Below are 23,408 nucleotides of genomic sequence, written 5' to 3' on the forward strand. Positions count from 1 at the left end.
GATAGACACTGTGCTTCTTATAAATGTCAAGTTAAAAGTGAGCAAATTGAATTTATATGTTAAATCAATCAATAAGGTCAGCTTTCTTTTAATGATCATTAAAAAAGTAACATTTTAATGTTTTAGCTTTTAATCAATTTAATGAAAATTTGAGGTTAAGTAAATAAATCCAAATTTACTTACCAAACTGTTCTTCTGAAAATGCCTTCAAAACTGGCGTTTTTTTATTTCTGTTTCAATAACGTCTAAAACTTGTAAAACTAGAAACTTTTTTCCGGTTTTTCACTTAAAGAGTTTTTAAATAATCCTACTTATCAATGTTTTCGAAATAATAGTAAACTAGTTTTTGAAATATTTAAAAAAAATGTGTCGGAGTCAGAGTCAGCTAGAGTTGGTGGGCCGGAGTTGGAGTCGGAATCGGAGTCGGTTGGATCTGAAATCCGGAGCCGGAGTCGGAGTCGGAGTCTGCTAATCCGAGAAAGCAAGCACACAAATTGTAACAATTAAAAAGATTTTATCTTACGTTACATGAATAAATAAATACATAAATAAATAAATAAATAAATAAATAAATAAATAAATAAAGCCGGAGTCGGAGTCACTTGACCCGACTCCGCAGCCCTGGTTCTAGAAAACAGCTACTTAGAAAAATGCAACAAACCTTGAAAATTAAATTAATACGTCAGAAAAGCAAGGATAGCAATCTCAAATGAGTTTAGTGCATTATTGACATAGATTTATCCACAAGATTACACCATCACAGCTCATCTGGGTATACCTTCCAAATTGGGGTAATCTCAGCCATAAAACAAAGTAAAGGTTTTTTGCCACCTTCCCGCCCTTCTGTCCACTCCTCGTGCGGGTAATTGAGAGCTGGCAACTGGCAAATGACAGCACTGTATTCGCCACAATATAACCGTCAACGGAGTTATTATACCAAAGTGTTTATAGCAGAGAAAAGTGTCCGAAAAAAAACTTTTATGTTGTTATTCTTTCTTCGTGTGGCCCGGTAGCATCACTCACTCACTGTGGCCATGTTCCGAAAAACTCATCCCTGGCCAGGACTGATGCGCGCAGACCAGTCAGAATATCCCCCCATCAACATCAGTGGCAGCATAATTTATGATGACGATTAAGGAAACATTTCATTCCACTTAAACCGTATTCGCAGGGTTTATATGTGAGAGCTTTATTTTCCCCCTCGGAACTAACTCGGAGGCAAAACTACCCTCCCCTTCGAACACTAAACATCGTCGTCACACACATGGATGAGGGCACAAAAGTTTGTGTCAGTAAACACTCGTCGAATGAGTCCTTTCCTCTCCCTGCCATGCCGTATAGCTGATGTGTCTACGGCCATCAGTATCAGTCTAGCAGACCGACGACCCCGGACCGAACCCTCACATGGGGCGACGACGACGATGTGTGGAAAATTGCGAAAATAAAATATGGTACAAAATTTGTTTAGATTTTTGTTGCTATCTTTAATTCGGCACATCCATCAAAGCCAGGGTGGCGTACGGGCCAAAGCTCCCAGAACGTGAAAAATGACTGTACAACGAAACCGGACCCGGACAAGAATCCGGGAGATATATGGTTCCAATTTTGGCCTCTCGATACAGATGGGTTAAAACTTAATCCTCGCTTAGTGTCTGACATTTTGCTCCTGCTTCCATATTTTGTGGCACCCAGATGTGATGTTTATTGAGGCAAATAATGGAAAACCGTATATACGTTCTGAGAGGACATAGATCGCATACGGCCATAAAATGAAATTTATTCTAATGTGCAAGTGTGGCTCTTGAGCCTCTGAGGATAGATTGAGTAGATAATTTAAGGCGTTACGCATCTCATTGGATTTAAATAAATACGCATGATTTTTAAAAGTATTTATCACATATTACTTGTGCTGAACAAACAGTTACAAAAGCTTATCTTTACATTATTTTTCATTCTGACAGATAGTTGGTGAACAACTCTATTTTAGAGCATTTCATGAACGGTTGCGACGAATGCTACCGTCAACTGGGGTGAATTGGGACACATGGGGCGAATTGGGACAACAGTTTAAACCACAATATTTTGATTTCTCTGGTTGGTTTCGGATAGAACATACTCAGACCAACAAAATGTGTATATCCATTTCCAAATTTAAGACCTTTAAGTGCTCTAAACACTGCTGAAACTATACAAACTTTCCCGAGCAGGGGTAAATAACACGGGAATACCAAATTTTGGTATTACTTGAGCAAATAACAGCGACCAAAATGTGCCCTTGGTTGCCCAGTAATAGATGGTAAAATACCATGAAATCATACCAAAGTCTAGTATGTGGAAGGGCACAACAATACCAAACCATGTTATTTATTAAAACCATTTCAATACCAAGTTGAGGTCTTCTGAATTTTTGAACATTGCTTGAACACCAAAACTTGGTATTGCCATGGTTTAATATTTAGGTATTCCCGCGCCCTTGGAAAATCATATTTTGGTATTCCTGTGGTCTTCCACATACATGATTTTGGTATGATTTGATGGTATTTTACCATCTATTACTGGGCAACCAAGATCACATTTTGGTCGCTGATATTTGCACAAGTAATACCAAAATTTGGTATTTTCATACCATTTTTAGTGCAGCAGTTGCAGTTAGTGAAAAAACGGAAATGATCCATATGCAACAGCCAAATCTACTCACCTGATGATTCCATGTTGTTCTTAGTGATATTCTTCACCACACCGAATGCATTTGTCATTGATGAACGGCCTGTGCATGAAGTTCTTGAAGATTCTGAAAAATAACAAGATTGAAAAATAAGTGTTATTAAAATAAAACTGGATTGAAATTCACCAAAATTAAATAATCTTTCGATTGACTCGTTTTTCAAAGTATTTGGTTTTTTTTTCAAGTCATTTTAGCGCAAAATTTATTATCTTGTCCAAATTGGTAAAAAAAAATCCCATAGTTTCAGAGAAAATTGATGAAACCTTTCAATACCAAAATAATACCAAAATGTGCCATCCTGACTTAGAAAATTTTCCACAATTTCAAGTCATTTCTTTAGGGGGTATATCAAAAATGTTTAAAATCAAGTTTGAAATTTCCGGTTTTCAATTAAAGCATTCGCTTTGAGACATAATTTTAAGCAAAAGCATAAGCATAAGCATAGGTGCCCACCCGCAGTTGCTACTCCGTTATTGACCAGGACCTCCAGAAGTTACATCCACGAGCCGTGGAAGATAAGTGGGAGCTATCTTTCCTCGCTTCGCAACTTCTCAAAGGCCCCTATCATGCTGATCAATACCGGCGCCGGCCACGACCAGTGGTAGGGTCACGGGGAAGTGGATGGGAATGTTAGTCCGATACTTGAGTGATAGAGACCGCCCAATCGACTGCATCTCCGACAAAGTATCACATGAGTTTTGAGGGGGTTAGTAGATGGGTATGAGGTCAGGATTCACGAGTGGCAGTGATGTGACCATGAGCATTTTGTTTATCGGTTGAAAATTTTAAATCTTAGGCAGCCGGCTGCGGAAAGATAGGTAATTGATCATTTAAAAAGTTTTTTTTTATCGAACGCGTGCCAGCCGAGCAGTAGTGCTATGGGCTGGACTTATCAGTATATTTTTACAATTTAGATAACGCGAGCAAATTTCAAAAATAGTAAATAAATGACGCTTTACTCTTCATAAAATCGATCGATGCCAGTTGGAATAAATTTTTACGATCATTTACGATGAAAATTATCGCGAAAAGAACAGGACTGCGCGTCCCCTGAAGCACTGCACTTATGATGTCCAATAAGTTATAATAACCAATCACCCCATGCACACAAACAGCGACATAAAAGAAATGAAAATGAGCATGCAAAAACAAGACAGCGCGTCCGCGTGGTCAGCGCACTAATCCATTCGCTTTGAGACATAATTTTAGCGCAGAATTAATTATTTTGTCAAAATTGGTCAACATTTTCCCATAGTTTCAGAGGAATTTGATAAAACACTGTAATACCAAAAGAATACCAATATGTGGTGTTCGACCATTGACAAATTCTGCAATTTTGCAATATCAAAACAATACCTTAAATTGGTATGATACCACATTTTGCTCTTGCATAATCCTCAAGACAAATTTTATAGGGTCCAGGAATACCAAAATTTGGTATTGATACCAGAGAAAGGTATTATTACGCATTTCCCTTGTTATTTACCCATGTTCGGGTTACGCATCAAGTGAATTTTGATATGGTAATTCGATACTTTCGTGATATTTAGACAAATGGCTGTTTATTTGTTTTTTTTTGTGAGTTTATATATATGTATATATTAGGGTGGGTACGTTTTTCAAAAAGTTCTCGGATCAAGTTTTAGTATGGTTCCCCTTGTAGGGCATCCCCATAGGGACTCTCATGCCAAATATCAGCGCATTTGGTTGTAAACTGGCTGCGCGCATCAGGGTTAAAGTTTACATGGGAATTACTATGGGAAATTGGAACTTTTTGTTCAAACGCTCCTACAGGTCTGGGAAAATCACGCGCCAACTTCTGGTATGGTCAGGCCTATGGGGAATGGTCTGGAGAACACTTTTCCCGAAGAGAGCATATGGATTCGTTGTCCCTAGACCTGGCGCATCGGCCAACTATTCGATGTCTCCGGAATCAACGGTTTTCCCTCAAAAAGCATCAAATTTTCCTTAGCATGCTATGAAAGCTCGATGAACACCGCGACGCCATACGTCAGGCAGCTACCACGTGGGTGAGAAACGGCTGGAATATTCAATTGCAAACCTCCTTTTAACTAGAAAATGATCATTTCGAGTAATCCTGATATAATTAATCGAATTCAGAATCTTTGCATAGCAAATTTGTATTTTTTTTGCAAATATTTTAACCACGTGGTAGCTGCCTGACGTATGGCGTCGCGGTGTTCATTGAGCTTTCATAGCATGCTAAGGAAAATTTGATGCTTTTTGAGAGAAAACCGTTGATTCCGGAGACATCGGATTGTTTGCCGATGCGCCAGGTCTAGGGACAACGAATCCATATGCTCTCTTCGGGAAAAGTGTTCTCCAGACCATTCCCCATAGGCCTGACCATACCAGAAGTTGGCGCGTGATTTTCCCAGACCTGTAGGAGCGTTTGAACAAAAAGTTCCAATTTCCCATAGTAATTCCCATGTAAACTTTAACCCTGATGCGCGCAGCCAGTTTACAACCAAATGCGCTGATATTTGGCATGAGAGTCCCTATGGGGATGCCCTACAAGGGGAACCATACTAAAACTTGATCCGAGAACTTTTTGAAAAACGTACCCACCCTAGTATATATGCTAGGTCTGAGTCATAGTTGGAGCTGGAGGCGGTGGAGTCGGTTTTTTTCAGATCCCAGAGTTGAATTCGAAAAATCATCAGAAGCCGGAAACGGGGTCGACTTATTTTTAATAACTTTGTATGGGTGTTGTTGTTGGAGCCGTAGTCACTAAAGACAAGTTTTTTTGTGGATATGGAGTCGGTGTCGGATCACTGAATATCAAACCGGAATCTGAGTCAATACATTTTAAGAAGATTGAAATAATCTATAAAAGTTAAATGAGTAACACGATGATAATTTTTCGTTAAACTTGTTTTTTTTTTTGTAGTGGGGAATAAATTTTGGTCCTTGTTTTACTTGATATTTGTGGATAGGATATTCCATAACCTAGAGATGCCAAGATCTAATATTGATGCGGACGGTTTTGTTTTCTTACATTGATTCATGTAATAACAATAAGTAACTTTAGAAAGAAAAAAAAAGAAAATTTTGATGATTCGATTTTGATTCAGCAGACTTTGAATGTGAATCCAAGACTTGAAAAAGTACCGACTCAACCTACTTCGTCCACAATGTCTCACTTTTCTATTCTTTAAAATGACTGTTATACAGACATGAGATTTTAAACTTTATAACCCTTAAAAAAGAAACATATTTTTGAAAGGGTCATTTAAATCTACCAAAATCAAATCTCCTTCAAATCAGAACGCAATTTCTCATGCAATCAATGACTGTCTGTCTGGTTGAGCAGGTATCAAATTTCTGACATATTTACACACGTATTTTCCGGAGCGTTTGTACCCCGGAGCAATAAAATCCCACTTAACTTGCTTTATCACATTTCTTTGTGTAAATAAACAGCCTCCGGTCGTGTTTTAGCTCTTTGCTACCTGACGCCCGTCTCAACCGGTGGATGGTGGTCCATAGGTGTAACATTCATGTATATTTCATGTAAAACGTCGCGCAAAAAAGCTTTCAAATTGAAATGTACATTGTTGTCTGCTGGTGCCGCTCCCTGTTGCTTGCCGTCTGTGGTGGTCCCCCCCCGTTCTGGATTTGAGGGAAAGGAAAATTTTATTCCATTTTCAGAAGCGATTTTATCCCATTCTACTTTTGGTCCCGCGACGACACGACAACAAACGGCACATCCCACTCCTGTGTTCTGTCCCACCACAGATGGTCACAGCCTCCGAGGAATCATGCCTGTCTGGGCGGTCGCCAGGCTGGGTGACATTCGTTGTGTGTCCCACCATGGCGCGCACATCGTAACGCCGTAATGTAACTCTTTCGTAATAGGTAAGGGATTTGACGCCGGCCAGAGGGCCTGCCCAGTCAGAATGTCATGATGCCGCAGTATGAATTTGAATATTTTTCCTTTTTCCCCATTTGTGTGTCCATTTCCGTTTTTTTTTGTGTTTTGCATTTGTCCCAGTTAAGCCCTTGTAGCGATTCCATGTGGCTTCACCTTCCAAGTGTTATGTCCGCAAGGAAGAAGCCAATTCCGATCAGAGTTGGGCTATCTTATCTGTCCAGTTTTTGTGATTTGATGATGAGCCGAGAAAGCTGTAGGCATCGATTCCAGTGGCATGACATTGGTGTGAACAGTTTTTGAAAGCTCTAATCATACTTGTACTTCAAAGGTCGGGTTTTTGCTGTTACAGAGTTATGCGAATTAAATCTGTAAAAATTACAACAACACGTGATCCTGCGTTGAAACATGCTTAAACTTATTGTGCTTGCCTGGCTGCATGTAAATTCCCACCAGAAAGGTACAAGAATCCCGCGCAAAAAGGAGGCTCTTCCGATCACGTGCCGTATATTTTAAATAAAAATGAGGCCCTTGTTATGCGCGTCGACTTCGCTTGTGTTGACTAAAGTTTTGAACAAGTACCGTACACGTATATAGTACCGTTTTTTATTTTTTGCTGTTGTGTATTGTAGGGATGTTCTCATCCTCCACCAGCACGTTGAATACGCGCTTCAACGAGGAAGTGTACACTTAACCCTCTTCCGCCCAATTTTTTTTTCGAAAATTTTTATTTTTCCCGTGTCATTTTGAGCAACTTTTGTTTACTTCTCTTTTTTATGTTTTACTTGTTTCATTTTTAGTATTTTATTTTGCATTTATCCTGTTTAGTTTATGTTTGTATTTGATAGTATTTGGCCTATTCTACCACCTCCTTTCATTACATTTTGCCAAACTAATTTTTTCATGTTTTTATAGTCACTTTTTCATTTTATATTTTTTTTTTGTGGTTGGTTGAAAAATGGATTTTTGGTGATTTTTTTTAATCGATGGCGGGGTTGGGTTGTACAGGGTTAATGCAAGGGTCGGGAAGTGCTGGTGGGATAATTTGGTGAGGCTGTTTGCGCACTCTAAATCGGATGCGAATCTCTGGGATTTTTTTTGAACTCATCTACAAAATATAACCTGCAATCGACTTCCGCCTTTCCAAATATCTCTTGTGCTTCGGAAGTGCTTTTCGGTCATTTAAGATTCGCTGGAGTATGCATACAGGAGGGCTACATTAAAGCTTTCGTTATGCTGCTTTTGAATAATGTATATCTCTTTACGAAATTTGGATGTGAGGCTGTCGTGCTTTCGGGAGAATGTGAGAAGTAAGATGATTAAAAAACATTTCTCAAAAAAATGGATGTAATTTAATCCAGTGGATGAACATTTTTGCAACATCCAAACTCGAATTCTTATTTTCAATCATCTTTGTAGAATCGAGATGTACGTTAAGCCATCAAAAGCGATATCCGGTGTCCGTTCAATTCCGTCCACGTAATCCCCATTCACACGTGGCTTCCTCAAGGTGGATTACGTTGGCTTTGTTACAGCATCTGGCGGTGGACGCCAGCATCCTTACCGGGGCACACTATTTGTCATCTGATATTTTCAATTTTCTATGTCGTTCGAGTGATTTATGGCCACTAGCGTATGTTACACCGTTGTTGGTCACATGCGTACACATGTGAGAATTGATGACAATTCTCAGTATCAGGATCACTTGCTGAAATCAAACATTCGTAAATCTTGAACCCCCGGATGATTAATCATATTTTGGCTAATATCACTATTAGAAAACAAAGAAAATCAAAGGCGCAAATCCCAATTTTCAAGCCATTTGAGCACTTCATAAGCCACCTCCGGGAACAACACGTTTAATGGAATCAGTGGAGACATACTTGACAATCTAGGGAACCCAATACTGATCCGATCGAGATAATACACAAGATTGTAACTGGAGGCCAACGGTCGGGAAAGGAAACAAGAAACTTGCCGCCTAATCCGACCGTTTTTCGAATCAAAAGCCTCAAGCCTCAAAACCAGAAAGGCCAGTTGCCAGAACCGGAAGAAAACTGCTCGACGAGGTTTTCCAGGGAGAGGATAAAAAAAGTATTTTAATATTTCTTCTCGGTCTGAATATTTTATCAACTTTTATCGTCGTTTCTGTCGATGCTGCCAAAGACAAACCAAGGCCAAGTTTGCCGAGCATAAAAGGTATGAAAAGGGACGATTTCCGTGCACCGATCTGACAACTTGGTATTGGACCAGGGTTTGGGTAGTGCCACTTGTATCATCAGCGCGCACAGACCCAGAAGCAGGTGCTAAGACAGCTCATATTTTTCTGCATACATAAGATCGAACATAGTGGATTTTTTTGCCACTCCGGAGGGTACATATTCCATTTCGCAACTGGGACACGAGTGCTTGCGCTGGTAAACCCGCGGTACATACGGAACAAGTCACCGAGCGGACCAAGTTAAGCTCGTTAGAAAGTATAATTAGCATATTTTACGATGCGTCCCCGAACGTGAATGGTTCGCACACTCACCTGTCCTTTTCCGACGTTTTGTAGTTGTTCCGATCTGTGGAAGATAAAAAAAACCGGATGCTGCCGTTGAGTATATGTGCGCTGATGTTTACACGGGAAAATCTGGTGGCAAGTGCCGTACTCGTTGGGTGTTATTATAATATGGATGAGGGGATCTCGCATACATGGGAGGTGATACTTACTTCTGAAACAACACTTTCTCGTCCGTATCGCATAGATACAGAGGCAAATAAGGATGAGAAAAGCCGCCAGACAGCCTCCGGCGATTCCGAGCAGGTAACTCAATTCTAGTGGCTCCACTGTTTATTTTGGGATCCGGATCGGTAGGTGGGTAGCACGGCACGGTAGAGTTGAAGGATTGCGGTCCGTAAGGCAGGATTTAAATATGCAAAGAAAAACATTTCTCCGTTAGCGATAGCGATAAAAGGTTAGGCTGATTTGATTCTTTTTTCCTTCCCTATCTGAAATCCGCTTCGATACGTATTCCCAGAGGGGCAGTTTGGATTGTGACCGTTTATCCCTTTCTTGATATTGATGAATGCTCTGAATCCATGTATTTTCAACTTAAGAAAACGTTGTTCAGTGGTAATCCAAAACCCACCTCGCTCGGGTTAATCGTTTCTTTCAACGATTTTTTTTAGATTTTTTTAAAGCTTGAGCAGCAACATACAGAATATCATCTTTGAGGAAAATAATAAATGGATTCATTAGAACAGAACATATTTCTGGTTAGTTTGTTGTTGTTAATTCATTTATTTCTAGCAGCTTTAACCTTTTTGATTATTCGCTGCCCTCATTGCATACAAACATTACAGAATCTCCATCTCATTTGAGTAAATGGATATTCAAAAGATATTTTAGCAATCTGCCAAACAGTTTCAATATAGTAACAAAATTGTCAGGAAGGCAGCATTGTTATCCGAGCATTCGTTGGTGAAGGTTGTCTGAATCAACATGACTCGTCGCGTCCCGGCGCAAAACGCCGGCAATATTGCCCTACCTGCGGCTCAAGCAGGCAAAAAAGTGGGAATTTCCAAAAGGAAGGTTGAGGCCTCAACTGATGGCCAAAAACCGGGAATTTCCAAAAGGAAGGTGCTTTTGGAAGTGACATCGAACAGCAAAAAGACGAAAAAGAGCGACGGTACTGTACCGATGGACGAGGAGGAGGAGAACTCTTCGTCGCACGAGGAGCAGCTATTGAAGAGCAACAAGTTTGCTGGACTGCCTGACGAGGACCAGGTAGCGGAAGCAAAGGAGAATGAAGTGAAACAGCGAAAGGAGAAACTGCCTCCTTTTTATGTGAGGCAATCAGCAGCAACGATCGACTTTCGTGCGGGGCTGGTTGAACTCATCAAGTCTGGGAAAGTCCAAGGCAACATTCGTCTGTGTCAGGACGGATTTAAGGTGCTGGTGCAATCCAGGCAGCACTATCAACTGGTCAAGGATTACTTGACCGAAAACGAGGCGGAGTACTTTACCCATGATGTCGTCATGGATAAGCCGTTCAAAATCGTCGTCAGAGGTCTGTACGACATGCCAGTGGAGGAATTAGCTGCCGAGCTAGAAGTTTTGAAACTGGATGTGTTGGCCGTGCACAAAATGAGCCGACGCAACAAAGACATCAAGTACCGTGACCAGCTCTACCTGCTACATTTGGCTAAGGGATCGACGACGCTTCCTGAGCTGAAGGCGATTCGAGCGGTTTTCAACATAATCGTGTCGTGGGAGCGATACCGACCAGTGCATCGTGACGTCACACAATGCTTCAACTGCCTGGGCTTCGGGCACGGAGGTAAGAACTGCCACCTAAAGCGTCGTTGCGCCAAATGTGGTACCGATGCGCACATCACATCCCAGTGCATCCAAGATTCGCTGGTGAAGTGCCTCAACTGCAACGGTGAGCATTCGTCAACCGACCGAAAGTGCCCCAAGAGAGCTGAGTTCGTGAAAATTCGGCAACAAGCATCGACGAAGAATCAGCCTCAGCGTCGTAGAACTCCTCCAGCCCTGGTGGAGCAAAATTTTCCACCTCTTCAACCGCGACGCCAGGTCCCGAACTTGGCACCGTTGCCGTTGGATCCCAGGAAGAGAGCTGAGATGAATCATCCACGGCCGGGTTCCAGCCAGGAGCCGAGACCGCCACCACCGGGCTTCAGCCAGGAGCCAAGACCAACCCAAGAACCAGCAGTTGAGGAAAATGGTAATGATCTTTACACCTCAACCGAACTCCTCAATATTTTCAAACAGATGTCCGCTGCACTGCGTGGATGCAAAACCAAGACCCAGCAGATTGAAGTGCTGACCTCGTTCGTCATCCAGTATGGATCGTAGGTCCCTCAAGCTGCTGAATTGGAACGCTTGCTCCATTAGGAGGAAGAACTTAGAGCTGGTGGATTTTCTTCGCGAGAAGGAGATCGACGTAGCTGCCATCACGGAAACTCATCTGAAGCCCGGTGAAAAAGTTTATCTGCAAAACTTCAAGATCGCGACGCAGCTCGATAGGACCACCTCTGGAGGAGGAGGTGTGCTTGTCGCTGTTCATCGTGATCTCAAGCCACGCCGGCTGCCACACTTTAACCCTTTCAGGCCTGAATTTTTCTGAGCTGTGTTAATCTACAATTTTGGTACCAGTAGTTCATTTTTTCCATGAGTAAACAGAAACAGGCAAAAAAAAGTTACATTTCATTATTGGACGTTCTGGGTCCTCCAAAGTGTCCTGGAATATAGATCTTGGAGTCTACCGCCGTAACAACACGATTCTACCAAGTTTCCGATCATGGTTCATATTCAGTGATGTCCCTGGGACCCTTTGGCAACACTATGAGCTATGTGGATCACTTTTGGGATGTTCTGGGTCCTCCAAAGTGTCCTGGAATACAGATCTTGAAGTATACCTCCGTAACAACACGATTCTACCAAGTTTCCGATCATGGTTCATATGCAGTGATGTCCCTGGGACCCTTTGGCAACACTATGAGCTATGTGGATCACTTTTGGGATGTTCTGGGTCCTCCAAAGTGTCCTAGAATACAGATCTTGGAGTCTACCGCCGTAACAACATGATGGTACCAAGTTTCCGATTATGGTTCATATTCAGTGATGTCCCTGGGACCCTTTGGCAACACTATGAGCTATGTGGATCACTTTTGGGATGTTCTGGGTCCTCCAAAGTGTCCTGGAATACAGATCTTGAAGTATACCTCCGTAACAACACGATGGTACCAAGTTTCCGATCATGGTTCATATGCAGTGATGTCCCTGGGACCCTTTGGCAACACTATGAGCTATGTGGATCACTTTTGGGATGTTCTGGGTCCTCCAAAGTGTCCTGGAATTCAGATCTTGGAGTATACCTCCGTGTGGATCACTTTTGGGATGTTCTGGGTCCTCCAAAGTGTCCTGGAATACAGATCTTGGAGTCTACCGCCGTAACAACACGATTCTACCAAGTTTCCGATTATGGTTCATATTCAGTGATGTCCCTGGGACCCTTTGGCAACACCATGAGCTATGTGGATCACTTTTGGGATGTTCTGGGTCCTCCAAAGTGTCCTGGAATACAGATCTTGAAGTATACCTCCGTAACAACACGATGGTACCAAGTTTCCGATCATGGTTCATATGCAGTGATGTCCCTGGGACCCTTTGGCAACACTATGAGCTATGTGGATCACTTTTGGGATGTTCTGGGTCCTCCAAAGTGTCCTGGAATTCAGATCTTGGAGTATACCTCCGTAACAACACGATTGTACCAAGTTTCCGATCATGGTTCATATTCAGTGATGTCCCTAGAACCCTTTGGAAACACTCTGAGCTATGTGGATCACTTTTGGGATGTTCTGGGTCCTCCAAAGTGTCCTAGAATACAGATCTTGGAGTCTACCGCCGTAACAACACGATTCTACCAAGTTTCCGATTATGGTTCATATTCAGTGATGTCCCTGGGACCCTTTGGCAACACCATGAGCTATGTGGATCACTTTTGGGATGGTCTGGGTCCTCCAAAGTGTCCTGGAATTCAGATCTTGGAGTATACCTCCGTAACAACACGATTGTACCAAGTTTCCGATCATGGTTCATATTCAGTGATGTCCCTGGGACCCTTTGGCAACACTATGAGCTATGTGGATCTCTTTTGGGATGTTCTGGGTCTTCCAAAGTGTCCTAGAATACAGATCTTGGAGTCTACCGCCGTAACAACACGATTCTACCAAGTTTCCGATTATGGTTCATATTCAGTGATGTCCCTGGGACCCTTTGGCAACACCATGAGCTATGTGGATCACTTTTGGGATGGTCTGGGTCCTCCAAAGTGTCCTGGAATACAGATCTTGGAGTCTACCGCCGTAACAACACGATTCTACCAAGTTTCCGATCATGGTTCATATTCAGTGATGTCCCTGGGACCCTTTGGCAACACTATGAGCTATGTGGATCACTTTTGGGATGTTCTGGGTCCTCCAAAGTGTCCTGGAATTCAGATCTTGGAGTATACCTCCGTAACAACACGATTGTACCAAGTTTCCGATCATGGTTCATATTCAGTGATGTCCCTGGGACCCTTTGGCAACACTATGAGCTATGTGGATCTCTTTTGGGATGTTCTGGGTCTTCCAAAGTGTCCTAGAATACAGATCTTGGAGTCTATCGCCGTAACAACACGATTCTACCAAGTTTCCGATTATGATTCATATTCAGTGATATCCCTGGGACCCTTTGGCAACACAATGAGCTACGTGAATCACTTTTGGGATGTTCTGGGTCCTCCAAAGTGTCCTGGAATTCAGATCTTGGAGTATACCTCCGTAACAACATGATTGTACCAAGTTTCCGATCATGGTTCATATTCAGTGATGTCCCTAGAACCCTTTGGAAACACTCTGAGCTATGTGGATCACTTTTGGGATGTTCTGGGTCCTCCAAAGTGTCCTAGAATACAGATTTTGGAGTCTACCGCCGTAACAACAGGATTCTACCAAGTTTCCGATTATGGTTCATATTCAGTGATGTCCCTGGGACCCTTTGGCAACACCATGAGCTATGTGGATCACTGGGATGGTCTGGGTCCTCCAAAGTGTCCTGGAATACAGATCTTGGAGTCTACCGCCGTAACAACACGATTCTACCAAGTTTCCGATCATGGTTCATATTCAGTGATGTCCCTGGGACCCTTTGGCAACACTATGAGCTATGTGGATCACTTTTGGGATGATCTGGGTCCTCCAAAGTGTCCTGGAATTCAGATCTTGGAATATACCTCCGTAACAACACGATTATACCAAGTTTCCAATTTTGGTTCATATTCAGTGATGTCCCTGGGACCCATTGGAAACACTATGAGCTATGTGGATCACTTTTGGGATGTTCTGGGTCCTCCAAAGTGTCCTGGAATACAGATCTTGGAGTCTACCGCCGTAACAACACGATTCTACCAAGTTTCCGATCATGGTTCATATTCAGTGATGTCCCTAGAACCCTTTGGAAACACTCTGAGCTATGTGGATCACTTTTGGGATGTTCTGGGTCCTCCAAAGTGTCCTAGAATACAGATCTTGGAGTCTACCGCCGTAACAACACGATTCTACCAAGTTTCCGATTATGGTTCATATTCAGTGATGTCCCTGGGACCCTTTCGCAACACCATGAGCTATGTGGATCACTGGGATGGTCTGGGTCCTCCAAAGTGTCCTGGAATACAGATCTTGGAGTCTACCGCCGTAACAACACGATTCTACCAAGTTTCCGATCATGGTTCATATTCAGTGATGTCCCTAGAACCCTTTGGAAACACTCTGAGCTATGTGGATCACTTTTGGGATGATCTGGGTCCTCCAAAGTGTCCTGGAATACAGTTCTTGGAGTCTAGTAATGCTAAAGGGTGCCAGCTCCTGGCGGGTTTCGCTTTGTAAGCGAAAGGATGGCTTGAATCCCATTTGTCGAGGCAAAAGGGGTAGGTGGCGGTCGAGGGAGGATTTTGACTGCAGCGTTAGTTGAATTTGTTCAAGTCATAAACCTCCCAAAACCCAACACATTCAATCTCTCGAACGATCTGTGGGCGGCTGAATCTGAGCATTGAAAAACTCTGTAGCAATACACGGAGAAATGCCTCAACTGCAACTTTCTTCTCGCTAACATAGTCTCAGGCAAAATTCGAGCTGAAAATTGGGCTATATGATCGGTATCGAACTATATATGGGTCAAAAATATACGAGGTTTCCCCTCAATCTCACTTATCTCCACGTCCGCGGATTGGTTTCTCGTGTTCGTCAAAGGGTCTCAGGGACATCACTGAATATGAACCATAATCGGAAACTTGGTAGAATCATGTTGTTACGGTGGGAAAATCCAAGATCTGTATTCCTGGACACTTTGGATGACCCAGAACATCCCAAAAGTGATCCACATAGCTCAGAGTGTTTCCAAAGGGTTCTAGGGACATCACTGAATATGAACCATGATCGGAAACTTGGTACAATCGTGTTGTTACGGAGGTATACTTCAAGATCTATATTCCAGGACACTTTTGAGGACCCAGAACATCCCAAAAGTGATCCACATAGCTCATAGTGTTTCCAACGGGTCCCAGGGACACCACTGAATATGAACCATAATCGGAAACTTGGTAGAATCTTGTTGTTACGGCGGTAGACTCCAAGATCTGTATTCTAGGACACTTTGGAGGACCCAGATCATCCCAAAAGTGATCCACATAGCTCATAGTGTTGCCAAAGGGTCCCAGGGACATCACTGAATATGAACCATAATCGGAAACTTGGTAGAATCTTGTTGTTACGGCGGTAGACTCCAAGATCTGTATTCCAGGACACTTTGGAGGACCCAGAACATCCCAAAAGTGATCCAAATAGCTCAGAGTGTTGCCAAAGGGTCACAGGGACATCACTGAATACGAACCATAATCGGAAACTTGGTACAATCGTGTTGTTACGGCGGTAGACTCCAAGATCTGTATTCTAGGACACTTTGGAGGACCCAGATCATCCCAAAAGTGATCCACATAGCTCATGGTGTTGCCAAAGGGTCCCAGGGACATCACTGAATATGAACCATAATCGGAAACTTGGTAGAATCTTGTTGTTACGGCGGTAGACTCCAAGATCTGTATTCCAGGACACTTTGGAGGACCCAGAACATCCCAAAAGTGATCCACATAGCTCAGAGTGTTGCCAAAGGGTCCCAGGGACATCACTGAATATGAACCATAATCGGAAACTTGATAGAATCGTGTTGTTACGGCGGTAGACTCCAGGATCTGTATTCCAGGACACTTTGGAGGACCCAGATCATCCCAAAAGTGACCCACATAGCTCATAGTGTTGCCAATGGGTCCCAGGGACATCACTGAATATGAACCATAATCGGAAACTTGGTAGAATCGTGTTGTTACGGCGGTAGACTCCAAGATCTGTATTCCAGGACACTTTGGAGGACCCAGAACATCCCAAAAGTGATCCAAATAGCTCCGAGTGTTGCCAAAGGGTCACAGGGACATCACTGAATACGAACCATAATCGGAAACTTGGTACAATCGTGTTGTTACGGTGGTAGACTCCAAGATCTGTATTCCAGGACACTTTGGAAGACCCAGAACATCCCAAAAGTGATCCACATAGCTCATAGTGTTGCCAAAGGGTCCCAGGAACATCACTGAATATGAACCATAATCGGAAACTTGGTAGAATCGTGTTGTTACGGCGGTAGACTCCAAGATCTGTATTCCAGGACACTTTGGAGGACCTAGATCATCCCAAAAGAGATCCAAAGGGATCGAAGTGGTCCCAAATGGTCGTGAGGATGTGACTGGTAATAACTAAAGTTCATTTGCCTTGAAAAATCGTTGTAAACCTGAATTATCTTCAACATTTTCTGAAGTTTCCAAATTTCAGGTTTTCAGGATGTTCTAGGTCGTCAAAAAGGCCATTAACAACCTCTCAAACATTTTTTCCTAGGTAGAGATACTCATAAATTACAACTTTGCTAAACAATGTTATATGTTTTGAGCACTGTGTGATTTTATACAACCGAATTTCGGTATGGGTCATATATGACCCATCAGGCCTGAAAGGGTTAAGCTGGACATCATCGAGGCCGTTGGAGTGGAAATTCCCACTTCGGTTGGCCCAGTACTCTTCATTGCTGCATACTGCCCACGTCAGGTGAATGCCAGAGATGGTTCAGCAGCAAAACTGAAGAGCGATATCCAGAAGCTGACACGGCGGAGCGCAAAGTACATCATCGCTGGTGACCTCAACGCGAAGCATGAAGTTTGGGGCAACAGCAGGAGGAATCGGAACGGAGTGATTCTGCACAACGATCTGCAAAACGGATACTACAACGTTGTGAGTCCGGATCGTCCAACGAGGGTGGCTCGGTCTGGGAATCACTCAATCATCGACTTCTTCATTACCAATATGGCTGAGAACGTGGCTCATCCTGAGGTGTTTGAAGAGTTGAGTTCTGATCACTATCCGGTGGTTGTGGAGGTTGGAGCTTCCGTTACTCCGCAGCGGCAACCAACCCGGAAAGATTACCACAACGTTGACTGGCAGCAGTTTCAGCAAGTGGTAGACAGCAACATCGACTATGATCAACACCCGGAAACTTCTGCTGATATTGATCGTTCGCTGGAGGTGATCCAGCAGGCTATCAACCAAGCAGAGGCTGCCAACGTTCGGGAGGTTCCTGTTAATTTTAAGGTAACTGATATTGACGTAGATACTAAACACTTGATTAGACTTAGGAATGTTTATAGGAGACAATATCAACGGACTGGGGACTATGACAAAAAGATTTCAGTGAACAATTTGAACAAAATCATACAAGACCGACTTGACAATATCAGAAATCAAGAATTTTCAAAACATGTAAGCCAGCTTGGGAATTATTCAAAACCATTTTGGAAACTTTCAAAAGTTCTTAAAAATAAACCAAAGCCTATTCCTCCTCTTATTGTTGAGGATTCTCCTTTGATTACATCCGAGGAAAAAGCAAATGCACTTGGGCTTCATTTTGTTAGTTCACATAATCTTGGCGCTTCCATGACCAGCCGTAAAGAAACATCAGTTGCCAATAGTATTTCAACAATCAATGACTCTACCTTTGAATTTCCTGCAGATTCCCATGTTTCTGGTGAGGAAGTCAAAGTTGCAGTTAAACAAATGAAAAATATGAAAGCTCCAGGCTTTGATAACATTTTTAATCTAGTGTTGAAAAAACAGAGTGATCAGTTCTTTCAACATCTAGCCAATATTTTCAATAAATGTTTGCAACTTGGTTACTTCCCCACCAATTGGAAACTGGGCAAAGTCATACCAATTTTGAAGCCTCAAAAAGATCCAACATCGCCAACAAGTTATCGTCCCATTAGTCTTTTGAGTAGTCTGTCCAAACTCTTTGAGAAGGTCATCTATTCAAGGCTTTTGGATTTTACCAACGATAATAATATAATTTTGAATGAGCAGTTTGGCTTCCGAAAGGGGCATAATACTGCTCATCAGCTTACGAGAGTAACCAAAATCATCAAGCAGAACAAGCTTGAGTCTAAATCAACTGCTATGGCTTTGTTGGATGTTGAGAAGGCTTTTGACAATGTTTGGCATGATGGTTTGATACATAAACTGTATTTGTACGGTTTTCCAATGTATCTTATCAAAATTATCCAGCACTATCTTTCGGAGAGATCGTTCAGGGTTTTTCTGAATGGGATTGCTTCTGGATTATTCAACATTGATGCTGGGGTTCCCCAAGGAAGTATTCTTGGCCCACTTCTGTACAATATTTTTACATCTGATTTGCCTACTCTTCCTGGTAATGGTGTGTTGTCACTTTTTGCTGATGACACTGCCGTTATTTATAAAGGTAAAATAACCAGATATTTAGTTGGCCGCCTTCAGAAGGGTCTTGACGTTCTTTCCGAATACTTTGGCGACTGGAAAATTCGCATTAATGCAGCCAAAACTCAAACCATCATTTTTCCACTTTCCAAATCGGCCAGATTTGCCCCAAAGGATGATGTTTTGATTAAAATGAATGATGTTTCGATACCCTGGTCAAAAGAAGTTGTCTATTTAGGTCTCATACTTGACTCGAAACTTTTGTTTCGACAGCATGTTGACAAAATATTGAACAAGTGCAGCATTCTCATCAGGTGTTTGTATCCTTTGATTAACAGAAAATCAAAGCTATCTTTGAAAAATAAGCTAGCAGTTTACAAACAAATAATTTACCCCGTTATTGAGTATGCAGTACCTGTTTGGGAGTGTTGCGCTAGAACTCATAAATTGAAGCTCCAGCGTGTCCAAAACAAGGTACTCAAAATGGTTTTGAATGTTCCTGGCTGGACAAGATCAAGTGAGGTTCATGAATTAGCAGAAGTTAAAATGTTGGATCAGAAGATTCAAGAAAAATGTTTGAAATTCAGGGAAAAATGTGCTATATCTGAATACCCCTTGATTCAAGGATTGGTTTAGTTTATGGTAAGATTAAGTTAGTTTTAGGCTAGGTTATGTTTTCTTAAATTTTTTTTTCCTCATTGTACCTAATGTTACAAAAATGATAAATCATATACTTTTAAAGTTAAGAAAATGAACAGTGTTTAAATCACGAAAAGCAAACTAAAGCTGAAGAGCCACAGCTGACCACTTATTATGTAAACCAAATGTAATTATTATAAGAAAGATTCAATAAAGTATATTTAATTCAAAAAAAAAAAAAAATTCAGGAAGGCAGCAGCAACCTTTGCAGGTGGATACAGTAACTTGTTTTTTTTATCTTTAAGTCGCTCTATGATTGCATCATTTTCCCACGCTTCGGGATGATGAATGATCCAAAACTGCACTTACCGGAAAACATTCCCTCCACGCGCAGATTCACTGCGTGCCGGTCGGTGCCACGTTCGTTCTCGACCACCAGATAGTACGGCCGCTGGTCCTGCAAATCAGCATCGTCGATGTGCAACGTCACCAGGTAGCAGTCCTCCCGGGAGTCTTGCGTTACGTCGTCCACTCTGTAGCGACCTTCAAGTGAGAGAGAGAGCGCGAACGGGATTTCAATTATACGGAATTGTGATTAGAAAGCTTCGGATGCTTTGAGAGATGAAGTGCGGAGAGAGAGGAGTGGTCAATGAGGGAACATTTACCTATGCCGGAACCTGCTTCCAGTCGCAACGAGCCCCATTCCCAGGCGACATGCCGTGGTCGAGGGTCGGCGCACACAATCAGCGAAAGTGTGGCCGAATCGCCCTTCCGAACCGATACGGAATGGCCGGTGGCCGATGATGACGTTCGCAGAACCTGCGGTGCGCCCACCACCTGTAGTGCGATGGGGTCGGACGTGGCCGTTCTTTCCTGGCCGTTGATGTAGTTCGTCGCACGACACTCGTACTCGCCCTGATAGTCGTATGTTACGTTATCTATTACCAGTCTTGATTCTCGTCCTCGGTCGAGGAATGGTTTTCCCTGTGTTGAGATTCTGTGACAGAAAAAAAACGAGCGCAAAGATAGAAAAAAAACATAAAAACACACGTTGTAGCTGGAAACACTACACAACAAGTACAAACTTAATGAAAAACCTGTCACAAATTAATGGGAGAGGTTCACAGAAACAGGTCAACCCTCGGCCTCGGGCGTCTTGAAAAGCGTTAATGAATTTTAATTAAAAATATGCTGCACCCGTTCTCCTAAATAAATAATTATCTGGGTGGTGGCTCTTTTTATTCAAGTTGCAACCAAGGGGCGCGAGCATAGGCCAAAAGGGGGCTGTAATTAATTCAGCCGGTGGCACAAAAAGGGACACCCGTACTCTCAGAGGGCTTCCACCGGGATCAGCTAAATGGACGTATGCGCAATAAAAAGTCACACGGACAGCCTGCGGGGTTAGGGTGATTCTTTGTATTAAAATTTGTTTTATTTGTAGAACATATGGGTCATTTCGCGCCAACTACAAATTTGCAATTGACTTTTTCGAATTATGATTAAATTAAGAGGAGCTGTTACTACTATTGAAACATGAAAAGTTCAGCAAAATTTTCCAAAATGTTTTGAAAGTATCAATAGTCCCACCAAATTTGTGCTTGATCAGAAAAGGTCAATTTCGAGTGGTGTGATTCGTATCAAAATCTAGAAAAATGTGAAATCAACGTCCTACATGAGATAATTTGAAGATGTAAAAAATTCATTGCAATTCGGAATATTCCAATCATAAATCATGAAAGTTAGGATTATTTATGTAAATTGAATTCAATTAAACATTTTATCAATATAGAAAAGGGAGTCGAACAAAGCTGATAGATCAACGCATATTTGATCAGAGGTTTAAAAATTGTCATGAGCAATACACACCAAAAAATCATGAATTTTACATCAAACGTAATCATGAATTTAACGCAAATTGAAGTCATGTAATGAGAAAAGAGATGTAAAATTATGATTGTTTCGACGTAGCTTACCAAAATTATCGTGTATATGTTGAAACGTAGCTTCACATTAATGACTACGTAAAATTCAGTTATTTGTAACTCAATTTTCGGTCATTTATAATGCACATAGCTGGAGCGTGTTATTGATGTAATTTTGTGTTACATTTAACCGAACTTCGCGTGGATTCGTTTGACAGTGTAGAAGCAAATCAGAAACGTCAGCCATGTTTAGCTGTGCAAATTGGTGCCGTGGCAGTTTTTCTTAACTTTTAATCGTTTAGCAGCAGGTCTCAAATCAACTAAAATGTAAGGAAAATACGACAAAAACTTCTGTAAACGTAAGTGTCATCTGTTTGCCAATGAATCTAAAGAAAAATCAACACAGTTTATGTTGTTTCTTTTCATTTTAGTATGGTGAAAAAATCTTGGTGGATTCCGGCATGGTACATGTTCCGAATAAAGCTGTGTTGGCTTAGGAACGGTTACCAGCACTGCAACCACTATCCGGTCCAAGCTTCAGCGGTCAAAATGTATCTGGATTCCGGAAAAGGTTTCCCGGCAAGTCTACGTGCCATCCGTAGTTGGCAAAATCCCGCTGGAAGTGACTCGGATTAGGAGCGGAGTTTGATTGACAAATACGGAGCGAACTGGACCAGATTCCTCAGTACGGAACCATTTAAAGGTCAAGGCCCAGAACCTCCAGTGCGGCGGCCCACATTGCGTTGATGGCCTGGCGGAAGATGGTCAGTTCATCCGACGTTGAAGGAAGTCGAATGAAATCCGTAGTTTTTGGGAGCAGAAAAAGAAAACACGAGTGAAAAATTAATAAAATAAACCGTTGTGATAAGTGATAATGTGTAAGATATTTGATGAGCAATTAAAAATGTTTCATGAATGCGTCGTTTTTTATTCCAACAAGAACCATCCCCAAAATCCAATAAGAAATACAGCCTACAAAATTGCGTCTGCTGTAATTTTACATCTAACAAATCCTGACGGTCGGATCGTGTAATTTTAAAATTTGATGTAATTTTCTGTCTTATTTGACGCTCCAGTTATGTGCATCAAAAAGACAGAATTTTACACGATTTTTTCGTGGTGTGTAAACAAAAGCAATCCAGCTAGAAACATAAACATTCAAAACAAGCGTTTTTGTTTGAGTCGTCAATAAATTAAATTTCCTTTTCAAACATTTAACTATCACTTTCACAAGCTGTATTTTCATGATTATTCCTCGAGGAAGATTTTTTCCATTCTATTTATCAGTCTGTCGGTTGATGAGTGCATTTCTTTAGTCCACTCATTGATCGTGTCCGAATGAACGTGATCATCAGCTCACCAAGATAGCAGTGTTGCACAAAAGAATACTTATATTCCCGGGAAATCGACCATTTTTGGACCTCTCGATTCCCGGGAAATTTGGTCGAGACTCCCGGGAAATTTTATGCGTATGAATATCGAAGCAAAATTATATAAACCAATCAGCTAATCAACTAATTCGAAATTGTTTTTGTCATTGGGTGCTAAATTTAATATTCGGTGTTCAAGTTTGAATAAACCAATGTATCTCTATTCTTCCTATTCAGAAAGTTTAAATTTTAACTTAAGCATACTTAGCAGTTATTGTTTCTAATTATTATTTCAAAGAGGAAAAGCCTTTTCAAGATAAGTATAATTTACATATCTGGAGTTTTTTTCTGAAAGGTCCAATAAACCAAATTTTCAGATATAGCATTTTGGGTGTTTTTTAATACCCCTGACTCAAGGCGGTTTCAAAACACCCAAAAAGCAAAAACTGAAAAAAATGGTTTATTGGACCTTTTCA

The 23,408-nt window shown here is 41.7% G+C and overlaps 1 protein-coding gene across 2 annotated transcripts in view; it reads right to left on the bottom strand.

Moving 5' to 3' along the window:
- Nucleotides 1–23,408, bottom strand: part of LOC120421927 (hemicentin-2) — a 180,077-nt gene that overhangs the window by 61,207 nt on the left and 95,462 nt on the right. For both annotated transcript variants that reach the window (XM_039585239.2, XM_039585230.2), the window contains exons 8-11: nt 20,306–20,637; nt 20,010–20,183; nt 9,333–9,449; nt 9,151–9,184 (exon numbers count right to left, since the gene is read on the bottom strand). In XM_039585239.2, the coding sequence (XP_039441173.1) occupies nt 9,151–9,184; nt 9,333–9,449; nt 20,010–20,183; nt 20,306–20,637 (657 nt within the window). The remainder of the gene's footprint in view (nt 1–9,150; nt 9,185–9,332; nt 9,450–20,009; nt 20,184–20,305; nt 20,638–23,408) is intronic.

The sequence above is a fragment of the Culex pipiens genome, chromosome 3 (genome assembly GCF_016801865.2).
Source record: "Culex pipiens pallens isolate TS chromosome 3, TS_CPP_V2, whole genome shotgun sequence".
Classification (NCBI taxonomy): Eukaryota; Metazoa; Arthropoda; class Insecta; order Diptera; family Culicidae; genus Culex; species Culex pipiens.